Source organism: Clupea harengus, unplaced genomic scaffold, assembly GCF_900700415.2.
Source record: "Clupea harengus unplaced genomic scaffold, Ch_v2.0.2, whole genome shotgun sequence".
NCBI lineage: Eukaryota > Metazoa > Chordata > Actinopteri > Clupeiformes > Clupeidae > Clupea > Clupea harengus.
In genome coordinates, this window is record NW_024880699.1 from 1,084 (window position 1) to 14,001 (window position 12,918).

General features: G+C 43.7%; 1 protein-coding gene across 1 annotated transcript; it reads right to left on the minus strand.

Annotated features, from left to right (window-relative positions):
* Positions 1–838: 838 nt before the first annotated feature.
* On the minus strand, positions 839–12,754 carry LOC122132554 (cell division cycle-associated protein 2-like). The gene is made up of 16 exons (XM_042707232.1): positions 12,568–12,754; positions 12,239–12,369; positions 11,855–12,026; positions 11,254–11,420; positions 11,050–11,170; positions 10,449–10,753; positions 9,484–9,547; positions 9,300–9,398; positions 6,132–6,250; positions 5,583–5,996; positions 4,415–4,472; positions 4,233–4,331; positions 3,899–4,038; positions 3,669–3,770; positions 2,397–2,559; positions 839–1,020 (listed from the first exon to the last, which is right to left on the minus strand). The coding sequence occupies exons 1-16, from the start codon at positions 12,749–12,751 to the stop codon at positions 839–841; spliced, it is 2,520 nt and encodes an 839-aa protein (XP_042563166.1). The 5' UTR covers positions 12,752–12,754.
* Between the last annotated feature and the right edge of the window lie 164 nt (positions 12,755–12,918).

Sequence of the window (12,918 nt, forward strand, 5' to 3'; positions counted from 1 at the left end):
ATGCTGAACTCTGCCTGCTGCCATGGTCCAGAGTAGTGTTGTCTGTGTGTGAGGTCACTTCCTGTTGCTGCTGTGCCCATTCTCCAGCCTATCTCTGTCTGTGTCTTTGCTGGACACATTAGCACTGCCCGAGCATCCTCCACCCAGAGGGAGCTTGGTTCAGACCCCTCTCCTCAGTCACCTCCCTCTCCCAGTCACCTCCCTCTCCTCAGTCACCTCCCTCTCCCCAGTCACCTCCCTCTCCAGTCACCCTCTCCTCATCCTGCCCAAGAGCTCCACGCCGCTGTGCTGGGCTGCCTAGGGAGCTCTTCCTTCTGGCTCTGCTCGGTGTTTGATGGTTTGCTTCTGCTTGTCTGCCTGCACTGGCTTCCAGTGCTGCCGAGTCGCCACATCACATCCATCTCCCTCACTGTAAGGGTGCGTCTGCAATCAGTGCTTGCCTCTGTCTGATCTTCCGTCTCCCTGCAGGGCTCGTGGGACGGCGGCGCTTCAACCCCATGGGTGTTGGCAGGCTCAGAGGAGTGGTGAGGGCTCAGCTCTGGTCTATCCCCATCATGATGGTCATGAGTCGCCTGGCCGAGGAGCACCCGATTCTGCCTCGTAAGGATCTGTCCTCCTCTCTGCCCGGTTTCATTCTCATGTTCCTCACCAGCAGACTGGGCCTCAGACACGTGAGTAGCAGCATCAATGTGCAGGGCGCCACTTCTCCGGCCCTGCTGCGTCTGACTGTGGGCTTGGCCGAGGCAGCCCCAGCTTTAGGGTCTTGGGTTTAGGCTTGGGCCCTGGGCGGCCTTGCCTCTGGGTGTGGTGCTGGAGGCAGTCTCAGAGAGCAAGCAACTCACCTCTGATACGGCTGCAGGAATTTCAGGTGAAGGCTTGGTTTCAGTGAGGTCGCTTGAGATTTCCTGAATGACTCGGGCAGAAGCGTTGGCGCCACCTGGTGGCTGCAGTGATGAATATCACTCGCAGCTTCACTCTGGTTTTTCTGAGAAGACTCCTGAGACTTGCGACTTGCTTTTACTGTAAGATATGGAAATGAAATAATTAAAATAATTTCTGTCCACATTCATAACAACAGGTAAACATTCATCACCTCATCGGCACCAACAACTCTTAAACCAACCGCCAATTTAAGCTTCCTTTGTTGGTGTGTACCAATGATTGTAGAAACAATGGACAGCCTACGCTCAGTCAAAAGTGAAGCCACCGGAGGAAACGCCAGAAATGTAACCAAATATGGTTCATTCTGGGCAGACTTGGCTGATTTTCTGTTAACTCTAGGGTAAACCCTAACACTACGCATGCTCTGGCTCCATAAAGCACTTGCTGCACAGTCTCTCTCTTTACAGTCATTGGTGTACTAAACAATCATGGTCCACACAGCGCATTTTCACTTTGCTGTAAAACAACGTACAAATTATTTTTTTTAAATCAATACGGATATTGAAAAACATGCAATTCAAGTACCAAGGCCAGGCAGGACAGATCATTCTAGTGCCCCTTTAGGGAGAATTGGGCTTAAGTCATGCTGCAAATGCTGTCAAATCTCAAGCACTTTCCATGGCTCCTGTTACATTTTACTTATTTCTGTGTCCTTGACAACACTCAATTATTTTTCAAAGAGTGTGAGACAAAGAGTGTTAGCTGTGTTGTCAAATGTAAAAAGTATCGCTGAGATCATGTTAAGTGACTCCTTGTCTCATTCAGAATTGAGTGATAAATCAAGAGATTTCACTGATATTGATCTATTCAGCTGCAACGTCCATACCCTGATACAAGTGTGTAACTGTCATACGTTTCTCCAGGCGGTTCATCATTCATTGCAGCTAAGGTTCAGTATATTTTCAGATTACTTCCAGACAAGAGCAACGTTCTTCACCTACATTATCTTCTTCTGTAAATGGTTGGCTTTCAATTTGTATTTTAAGTTTTATTTGCTTTATCCAGTCTATTTATCTACTGATTCTTTGCTTCCTCAGTTATATATTTCATGACATTTTGTCAAGCCCTTTGGATAACCAATGACTATGAAATGTACTGTTCAAATCCATTTGCCTTCCCTGGCCTTAAAATAAATTAACAGAATGAAATCGCTGAAAGAAACACCATGGCAGCAGGACTGAAGGTCTTTCTTTGAATTCTAAATACAAGCAATTTGTGCTCGGAAAGTTAATTGCTCCCTATTAACATCAAGGACATGAAGACTGGCTTTAGTCTCCACTCCAGCCCAGATCTGTCAATGGGATCTGTCAATTGAACAAACAAGAAATGCAGCAAAGGTCTCTCTCTGACTCATTCTCATGGTGACATTTCCAATACCAGCCCCAAATGAAAAGAACATTGTCCACCATAACCGCCACCACAGGCAGCCTGGTGTATTCATTATGGTGTATTACCTGTGGATATTCCAGAAGGGTTAGCTGGAGTAACGCAGACACCATTGGAAAGCGGGGGTTCAAAGATGGGGCTGAGCAGAGGGTTCTTGGAGGCGTATGCTCTCTTCCCGTACAGTGAGCGGTCCACATCCTTACCTCCGAAACGCCGCTTTCCTGTAGAGTCCTTCAGATACCCCCGACCCCAAAAGAATATTTGAAATAACACAAGTATTCTCTTTTAATCAGTGTTTTTTTTTAAATTATTTCTGTATGCAAGGGTGCTTGACTGGGTTGAGTAAACCATTTCTATACGCAACACGCAAATGTGTCCTGGATACATTCAAGTACTGCCTACTCAACTGACGTCATCTACTTAAGCAGAAGTACGTACTGAAAGCTGGCTTTGTCCACAACGTCTGAATTTCGAAAAGCCCATAAAGATATATTACCAGTGAGTCAAACATCTTTGGTAAAACATAAAAGTTAATTTCAATAACCAATTACGCACCAAGTATGCCTAATGTCCAACGAGTTCACTTGACTCGCCCCCTTCCATCCCTCTAGCCAACTTGTTTAATGCAAAGATTAAGAGTTTTCTAAAGCCATAAGCTGCCAATAGTGAGTGCCCCCTCAAACACTATTAGGTTGATAAAGCCCAGCTAGCTAACAGAGTCATTCACAAGCCACTGTTTAGGTGCAACTGCTCGTGCTTTCTATTCAATTATTTGAGTTTTATTTATTTATAAAAAGCGAGGGGGCACAGTGAATAAAATGGGGGGGGGGGGCTGGTGCATTCAGTTTGTGCAAACGGAAATGATGTACGTGTCTATTTGCATATAGAGACTGGAAGTGAGATCTGTGGTCACTCGAGACACACGTGGACACGCATTCTAATGCGAGGTATGAACTGACGTACTTAGAGTTGTCCACTTCAGATCGGATCCCCTAAGACGCATGTTAATGCCAGGTGTGAACAGACTTCATGTCCAGCTCATACATTCACTTTGTTGGCTCATGCCGGCCTCAAAAAGTGCTTCACAGCAGCTTCCAAAGCAGATATTTTAGAATTCTTTCTGCATGTAAGGACATTACATCACTCTGTCTGTCAACAGAATGTTGCATTTATCTGTTGCTTTGGAGACTTCTTCACTGCATCACTGATGTACCCACCTCACACAGCATGTTCACTTTGGGGTCTCATGAGGACTTTGACTGCACTAGGAGAGCTCCAGTCATAACACAAAGCAAAACAAATATGTGAAAAGACTGATCCAACTTGAGCTTTTGACACACCTTCATCTTCCCTGAGGCTGAGAGAGCAGCAGAGCGGCTGGAAGTCCTCCTCTCTGTCTGGGGCTCGCTCTCAGCTACTGCGGCCGCCGCCGCCACCAGTGGCTGAAGGTAAGAAAGAGGCAACGTGCCAACACTGTTAGTACACAGGAATGCCCAATAAAGCCAGGGCCTAAGTTTGAAAAACAGTGAGGGAAGCATTCGTTTGAACAGACGCAACTCTGAAATCTTACTTTTCTCTTCCTGCCGCGGGGTCTGGCTGGGCTGCTTGAAGTGGCGGAGTCCTGCTGTTCCTGCTGCTGGAGAGGAGGAGGAGGTGGAGGCGGCTGCTGCTGCTGCTGCTGCGGGTAGGAAAGGAGCTCCAGCTCAGCTTCTGCGGGAGAAAAGCACACAGCTCACACTCAGCCTTTAATCTGACATCCACACAAACCCTTGCCATGGCAGCCTAGGAAGAAGGAGGAGGGCACACACATACATGAGAGGGAATCTGAGATGATGAGAGAATTAGAGAAGACTGTGAGAATGAGCGAGGGAGAGAGAGAGAGAGAAAGATCACAGAATCTGTACCTGTCTGCTCCTCTAAGAGAGGCTCCACTTGGCAAGGCGAGTTCATGTTAGGTGCCTGGGAGTCAGCCATCTTGTCTGAGGAGGCATCTTTGGGAATACCTGAGAGGTCAGATAGGCCTTAGGATGGGAGATCAGTGCAGGAGGCAATTATTTTCTCCTCCAAGTAACACAATTTATATTACCTGCAGTGTTCACCTCCGGTTCAACCTCATCATCTTCCTCAAGAAGAAGTCTGGGAATCTGAGAGAAGACATTTTTTTTTACTTTAAAAAACTGAAAAAAAGTCTCAGAACAGACACTGGCTATGTCAAATGTCTCATGGGATACCAATCTAACAAATAAAGCTGCAGCAGTAAAAGTGACAATGCTGGCAACAGGCGCTTTGTGTAAATATTAAAGGATCAAATGTCAGCAGAAGACAAAACAATAAAACAGAGCTTTCTGTTAAGCCTCTGCTTAACGAAGTTGTGACATTTCACCAAGACACATTTCTCCTTGACCACAAGCTTGGCCAAGCCCCTGAAGTAATATCTAGTTTAATATTGTTCTCGAATGCCAAAGGTGAGTTTGAAACACAAACACACAGTGGAATTCAATTATTTTTCAAGGTAAGTGAAAAATGTCATTTGTTTTTACTGTTTTTTTTTTTTTTTTTTTTTTTTAAAGGTGCAGATTTACAGAAAACAAAAGGTTGGACAGAGCCACCTCTGGTCAGCCTTCTCTCTCATAACACTGTGAATGATTCGAAAAGCAGCAGCTTATACTTTAACTGTGGTGTTAGTTGGATGCCTTTATTTGCTCGTATTCCTTTCAGTGCTGATATAGCATCATCACTCTCCCTCATTTCCTGTTTTAATCAAGTTAAACGCATAAACCACAATATATTCCACTCTTTTGTTTAGGGAGGAGAAATACAGTACCATTTTTAGCATCCATTAGTTAATTAATTGAGAGTGCAAATCCACTATTCTGTAAGGCAGGAAAAGACAGATTTATACTACAAACGTTTTATAAGATTATTATGCAACCATACTTGTCTAAATTACTGACTAAATACCTGCTTCAAATATTGATTATCAGCCCAAGGCTTGACAGTGTGAGTATTTCATTCACTTTTCCTGAGAGTGCACATTAGTAAAATCAAACACCAGCATCTGCGTAAGTATATCTTAGTATACACACTGTAAACACTGTATTTTTTTGTGTATGTAAGTATGTAAAGTATTTAGATATGAATAGTTTTTGCTGTTTTTTTTTTGTGGCCAATTATACAACCTACACCTTTATTTAAACAGGTTCACAGATCTTTATAGACTAAGGGACCATCGATCATTGATAAAGTAACATTACCTGTTCCTCTGCATCTTGGAGTATGAGATCACTGCTCACAGCTGCTTCAGGGCCTTCGGTCTGGCCAAGGGTTGGTGAGCCACTACCGGCCTCTGGACTGCTGAAGTCAGGCTGTGAAAGTGGAGCTTCATTTCCCAGTGCAGTCTTTAGCACTGGACACAGCTCTGCGCCTGCAGAGGCTGGGTGACGGAATGGGGTGCTACCCTTCTTTAGTGGGGTGCTTGAAGGGAGAGTCTTGTCAAAAAACTCAGGAGAGAGCGGCGCACCAAAGTGCACCCGCTTCCGTTCCGAATGGCGTTGGCCGCGAAGTGTCTTCTTCCCCAAGGCAGATGGCGAGGCCGTGCAGCTGGGTCTCCTGCTCTCAGACTGGGGCTCACTCTCAGCAGCTGTGGCTGCTGCTGCTGCTGCTGGTTGCTGGAACACAGAGGCGGGCACTCATGTCAACACCCTTAGTACACCAGGAGCCCTCATCAAAGCTTGTTCTGAAACAAAAATAGAAAACAGGTGCATCTGTCTGAACAGACGCAACTCTTAACGCTTAGATCTTACCTTTCTCTTCCTGCCGCGGGGTCTGCCTGGGCTGCTGGAGGTGGCGGGGTCCTGCTGTTCCTGCTGCTGGAGAGGAGGAGGCTCCTGCTGTGGGGAGGAGATGAGCTCTGGCTCAGCTCCTGCTGGAGAAAAGCACACAGCTCAGATTCAGCCATTACTGTGGTGTCCTAATAAGTGAGCTAAGGGCTCTTACATAGTCAAGACAAATAAATCCATTACAATTTCTAAAAAAATTCAAGCCCAGAGTGTCACTGGCAACATGCTATGGTACACATGCTACCTAGTGCAGCATGATGTGTACAGACAACTGAAGGGACCGGCATTTGAGATTTTATAGTTAATAAGAATATGCCATAGTCAATAATTCAATGTTTATTATACCTAGTTATAATTGTTACTTTTATTTGGATTCCACTAGCATGTAAACATTTCCTGGGTGAATATACTTGGTTTTGACCAGGGGAGTGAGGTGCGACATTGCTCTCACCTTCCCCCCCAGGTCGGGACAAAAGCTTTGTATAGACGGTAACACCCCTAAACTCAGCATTTAAGGGCAAATCCTACAATAGATCATTTAGACCCCATGCAGACGAAGCCTAGTTTGCCTGAACCCGGGTTCATTTTTCACACATATCAACTTTTTAAATCGCGTGCACATGAACCCAGCGAATCCGATTGGACTCAGCTGTAGTACATCCCCCACGCCTGTTGGTGGCGCTTTGGTGCTAAAGACAACTGAAGAAAACGGAGAAGAAGACAGGAGCATGCTAATAAAGTAACATATGACAGTAGTTGAGCTCCAACTAGCAACGTTTAGCTTAGCCGCATAGCCTACATTTAATCTGCACAGTAACACATTATGGTGGTTTATAAAATCAGTGGTAAGAGCAGACTGTAGGTTAAGCGAAAAATAATTATATTTGTTATTGATAATAAAGAGTTTAGAACAGTGCAACAAAGCAATGTGCAACATGACATGTCTGAGTTGTTTAAATGCCTGTTGCTTTATGGAGATGCTGAGCTTGAGCACGAGAGACCACAATGCAAGTGCTGTGGATCCTGGATGTTTCATGGTTTACAATTGCTTCCAATTTCATGGTTTTATTACAAACAACAAATGTAGGCTATTGTTGAGGGCTTTGTCCTTCACGTACTGTAGGCTACCTCTGAAGTAACGTTAACGCTAGCTAGTAGCTATCGCTATCGTTGTCTGACAGGACTAAAGCTAACGTAACATTCATCTGTTTTGAAACTTCCGTCTATAATAAAAAATCTTTTCACGTCAGATTTGCTCATATAGGCTATTGCTGACACTTTTAAAAACTGGGTTTTGAAAAATGGTCTGATGCAAATAGATTAAACAGTGATAGATTAAAGTGTGGCTTGTTAATGTCATCCCTTTCCTAACAACAGATAGATAGATTTGTATTAATCCCGTTAGGGAAATTCACGTGGAAAAGGAGCAAGGTAATAGGAAGAATTATTTTTTTTAAACTGGAGAGCTGTTATAACTGGCTGCCAAACTCACTGCGCCATGGCAACCCATTCAGTTAATAAATAATGCCGGTTGTGTCCGTTGTTCTGGCTGGTCTAATGATGCGATCACGTGGGGCAATCCGATTAGGTATGCGGTAGGGATGCACCGATACCGATACCAGTATCGGTATCGGTGCCGATACTTCGTTAAAATACTCGTACTCGTTGTTGAATTGCCGATACCAAGCACCGATACCACTCATCAGTATTTCACTGCATCAAACTGGCCAGGCTATGCTGACACAAAATGTGATTTATTGTCCTACCTGTCCTACCATTCTCTGTCAGACTAGTAAGTAGCTTATTTGCCGTCTTGTGTTGCATTTGCTTGATGTTTGACTGTGTAAGGAAAGTTTGTCATAGTGTCAAAGTATTTCAGTATACAGGTTTCGCTAAATTTAGCTGCTAGCATCTCGTTAGCGATTAGCAATTCCGTTGTGCTGCCTTAACAGTGATTTGGGCTCATTTTAAGATAAATGACGACGACAGGAGTAAGGCACAGTGTAAGATCTGCACTGCTACGGTGTCGAGGGGCGGAAAGGAAAGTACTCTGTTTAACACAAGCAATTTGATTAAACATCTGAAGACGCACCATAGTGCTAAGTACACAGAGTTCACTGATGCTAGTGGCGCAAGACCGAAGCAACCAAAGAAAAAAACGCGCACGCACACAGAGAGAGAGAGAGGTAGAGAGAAAGACTGTGCCACATAGGTTAAGTGATTGTTTGTGTACTTGAGCAGGATATTCTTCTGATCCTTTTGTAACTGAAATGTGCTCTTCTGCTAATCCAGTAATAGTTCTGTTCACTTTTTGTTAAGTAGACTGTGTTGTTAACTATGCAGCAAATGGAATTGCCTTTATCTGGTTATATTTGCATTTTGTCTAATGTGATGATATTGTCTGTTTGAAGGCTTTTTTTGTGTGTTAAAACCAGAAAGCTCTGTTTATTTTTGGCTTGGGATAGCCTTCTGTTAATTTTGTACTATAGGCTTGACATAATCTGCAGAGGATAAAATAAAATCTGCCTCCAAATTAATTGCACTTTCATGGAGACTAAATCTAAGAAGTATCGGTATCGGTACTCGGTATCGGCAAGTACACAAATAAAAATACTTGTACTCGTATCGGTTTGTAAAAAAGTGGTATCGGTGCATCCCTAGTATGCGGATAGCGTGCAGACGAACACCAACCACAACCGGATTTTGAGTTTACTCACTTTGGACCCCCGATTCGAGGGAGTGCGGATACAGTGTGCGGATACAGTGCGTTCGTCTGCACGCTAGGGCTATTCGGAGACGGGGTTCTCCGGGTTCGGGCAAACTAGACTCCGTCTGCATTGGGCCTTAGATGAGTCTGAGGTGAAGCTATGAGTGGAACTCCAGGCTTTGTCTCCCTTGGAATGGCCACCATTCTACACGATTAAACCTGAATCCTGACTGATCAAATCTAAGACTGAATCTTCAATATATGGTATAAAACTAAATACTATTACAACTAACCTTTAGCTGACCAAAACCATGAGTCTAACAAATACTACAGAACACGGCAAGAGACATCTAGAATGTGAAAGAGTGTATGTGTGTGTGTGTGTGTGGGAGGGTGGGGGTGGAGATGGGGAATTAAAATGGTACCTGTCTGTTCCTCAAGTAGGGGCTCTGCTTTGAAAAGAGAGGTCACAACATGTGCCTGGGAGCCAGCCAGTTCGTCCGAGGAGGCATCTTCGGAAATACCTGAGAGGTCATATGGGTCTTAGGATGGGAGTTCTATGCAACAGCCAATTATGTCTTCGTTGAAATAAAAAAAAACATGCATCACCTGCACTGTTCAGCTCTGCCTCAAGCTCAACTTCATCCTCCTCCTCAAGTACAAATCGAGGAATCTGTTGGGGGGGGGGGGGGGGAGAAGCATCTCACTCAAATTATTATTTCTGTGGCAGCAAGTGGTCTTCTAAACAATGAAGACAATATCTGGGCCATTACAAAGCAGCTGTTGGCCATTCCATGTCAACCGGGATCATTTTGGGCAGGAAAAATAATAAGGTCCCAATGTTGCTTCCAGGTGCTTAGTGTAAAGGAATATAAAGGAATAAAAGGGACATGAAAATAACACAATTAACACCAGCAGCGATCAATCCTGTGCCCTCAAACTTTGTGATATTTAAGATCAGCACAAAATATTGCTTGACCTTATTTTCCATCAATTACAATATACCAAAAACATGTAGATAAAGGCCCCATAAATTTGACTGGCTTGCGAGGAAGTTTAAAGGTCTGTGAATTGCATAAGGCATAATATTACGGTAAGCAGAAACCATTCAAATATGTTGGTTTGTACAAATTTGCCACAATTTATACCACCTTTAAACCACCTCCGACTGTAATATTAGAAGAAGCGATGGGACAGCATAGGTGCAGCCTAAATTGTATGCCTTTTCAGACCCAGCAAAAAACTCAAAATCTAGACAGAATAATCCTTGCACCGGTGAGGTCAACAGGTGGCATTTTTTCTTATACAATGTAATAGGGCCTTTACATCCTTGGTTGAATTTTCATCTTTATTCTGTAAAGACCAGTAGAAATGCATTCCTGGCCCTGTACCAAAGTCTGTGTAAATGAAGCCTTTAGTGATGTTTATTTATCACAGATATGGCTTCTATTCAGTGATTACAGTTATCAACATATCTTCTGTGGCAGTTTCCTGAATGAATGGGTCTTAGCTGTAAATAAGCACAAGGAAGTAGAAACTTCTATCATGACTGATCATTAAGAGAGTTACAGTACCTCATCCTCTGAATCCCGGAACACAATGTCACTGCTCACTGCTCCTTCAAGAACTTTTGTCTGACTGATGCCACTTCCAGCCTCTGGACTGTTGAAGTTGGGCTTTGGAAGGGAAGCTTCATTTCTTTGGGGGGTCTTTAGCAGAGACCGCTGCTTTGAGGCCGCTGATGCTGGCTGACGCAGTGGGGTAGCACCCTTCTGTAGCGGGGTGCTTGGAGGGAGAGTCTTGTCAAAAAACTCAGGGGACAGTGGCACACCAAAATGCACCCTCTTCTTCTTGGTAACAGATGAGATCCCAGACTCATCTACAGTTGAAGATGGAAACAGAATTGTCCCAATTACTAATTAATATGCTGAAAACATGTAGCCATAGATATGATCATGGTTCATGAGGCATCAGAATAATTATTTACTACAATAATCCTGTGCCCCACTTGCGTGAAACCACAAAAAACTACACGCAACATCTGGGGAAAAAAGGGGGTGAAAAGGCAAGTATTTATCTCATTGAGCTAAATAATTGATTCAAATAATTTGCTGTACGTACACAGAAAGGGTTTCAAGTGCACCTTTACACTGTCACAGATATTACAATTCTTACCTCTATGGTTTAAATTAGTTTTAATTTGTTGTGATAGGATAGGGAAAGGCATATGTTGAAGCTGTCGATGGAAGGCGGTGTCCTGATGTGCAATGGGGCTCTGAAAGTCAAAACCTTGAACCTGTGGGAGAGAAGATTTCATGATGACATTTTGCCAAGTGGATTATTGCCCTACTGTATTTAGAGATGAGGCTGCTACTGTACCTCCTCCTGAGAGGTGCATGCTGGGACAGAGAATGTGGCCCCTGTAATCTTCCCTTCACATTCCTGCAGCGGGCCTCTGCACACTCGCTTCAAGGGTGGGGGTGTCGTGGGAGCTTGATAGCCTGGTGTGACCCTGTTCTCCTTACCCAGGGGTAAAGTCAAATTATCTGTAAGAGTTAGGGCATCTTATTAGTTGTACTCTTTAACAGCTCCACTAAATATGTCCATCATTGTCTTATCTCCTCAGAAAATAGGTTTATACTCATGTAGATCAACTGGTAGAGCAAGGAGATAAAATAGTGTGCTGAAAGAAAAATGCAGATCACATCAAAATATACTAGATATACCAGTGTGTTGACCTTGTGGTTGTAAATTAGAAACAAATCGCAAAAGTTACACAATCTGCACAGCAGTCTATCTATCATGTGTATAGTAGGGCTACAGCATGCTTATGTGAAGGTTCTTCTTTAATAAGAATTCCACTTAACTGAAACTGGACCTAAATGGGTGCAGACGTAAGTGTTAAAACGAATTAAACGACAATGATACTCGATAAAGAAACAAATTAATTGATTATTGTACACATTGTCCAATAACTGACCAGACTGGGCCTTGCCTGCCCAGATGCAATCCAACTTCTGATCTCTCTTTCCCGGTGTAATCTTCCATTCTAATTTCTCCTCCTCATCAACGTCCTCCATCACAAACTGGAAAGCAGCCATTTTCTGCTTCAGCGTTTGGCTTCTTGGCAGTGACGATTGCAATCGCAGATGCTGTGCAAAAACAAAGTGCTGAGCTCTGAACAGCCATTAACTAAATAAAGCCCAAATGAATGATACTGAAAACCTCATTGTGCCTTGAATATTACAAAGAAAGTCTAGCCTCATTTCTGACACTCTTAGCAAAACTTCAAAAACTATCCGTGTTAAATGGACTGCTTGCAGCAAAAGATCAATGTCATAATGGAACCAAAGTAAGCTCATACCTCTGTTGCAGGTGAAGGGGCCTGCATTCTCTGCTTGGCTATGTAGCGGATGAGAGCATTGGTTTCTGGGGATCCCCTGACTCCAATTGTTGACCTCCGTCTGTCCTTCAGCTGTGACACTCTGGATTTGTCTAAGATAAAATGTGTGGTAAAATTCTCCCTGAGTTCTTTCCCAACATATTTGGCAAAAACATAAACTAATACCCTAGTTGCTTTGCTCAACATAAGACAGGACATATGTTAGGGGGCACAGCTGTTTACTGAGGAGCATCTGACAAGATACACTGAAGAGAGAAAAATCAAGAATCTGTTCAGCAACAGCTGTTCACCTTTGAGTTTGGAGGGCACAGAGAAGCTGTTAGTTGTTATTCCAAACTTCGAAGGCGTGAGGTAGGAGAAATCAAGAGGTGCTGTTATACCGCCTTGTTTGGGTGAGGTTGGAGATGTTGGGGGGTCCAACAATGCCACATTAAGGCAGTCGTCCATGTTTGACGCCGAACCAAGGCTGGCCATTAAGGAGCTGTCACAAAAAAACAACCATCAAACAACTAATTAAAACTTTTTTTTTCTGTGTAAATTATGGAAGTATTTCAGCTTGAGGACAGCAAGAAAACGTATAACGTTAAACGGCATTCAGTTGCAACCTGGCTAACGTCAGCTAACTGACCCAGTCGACGCTA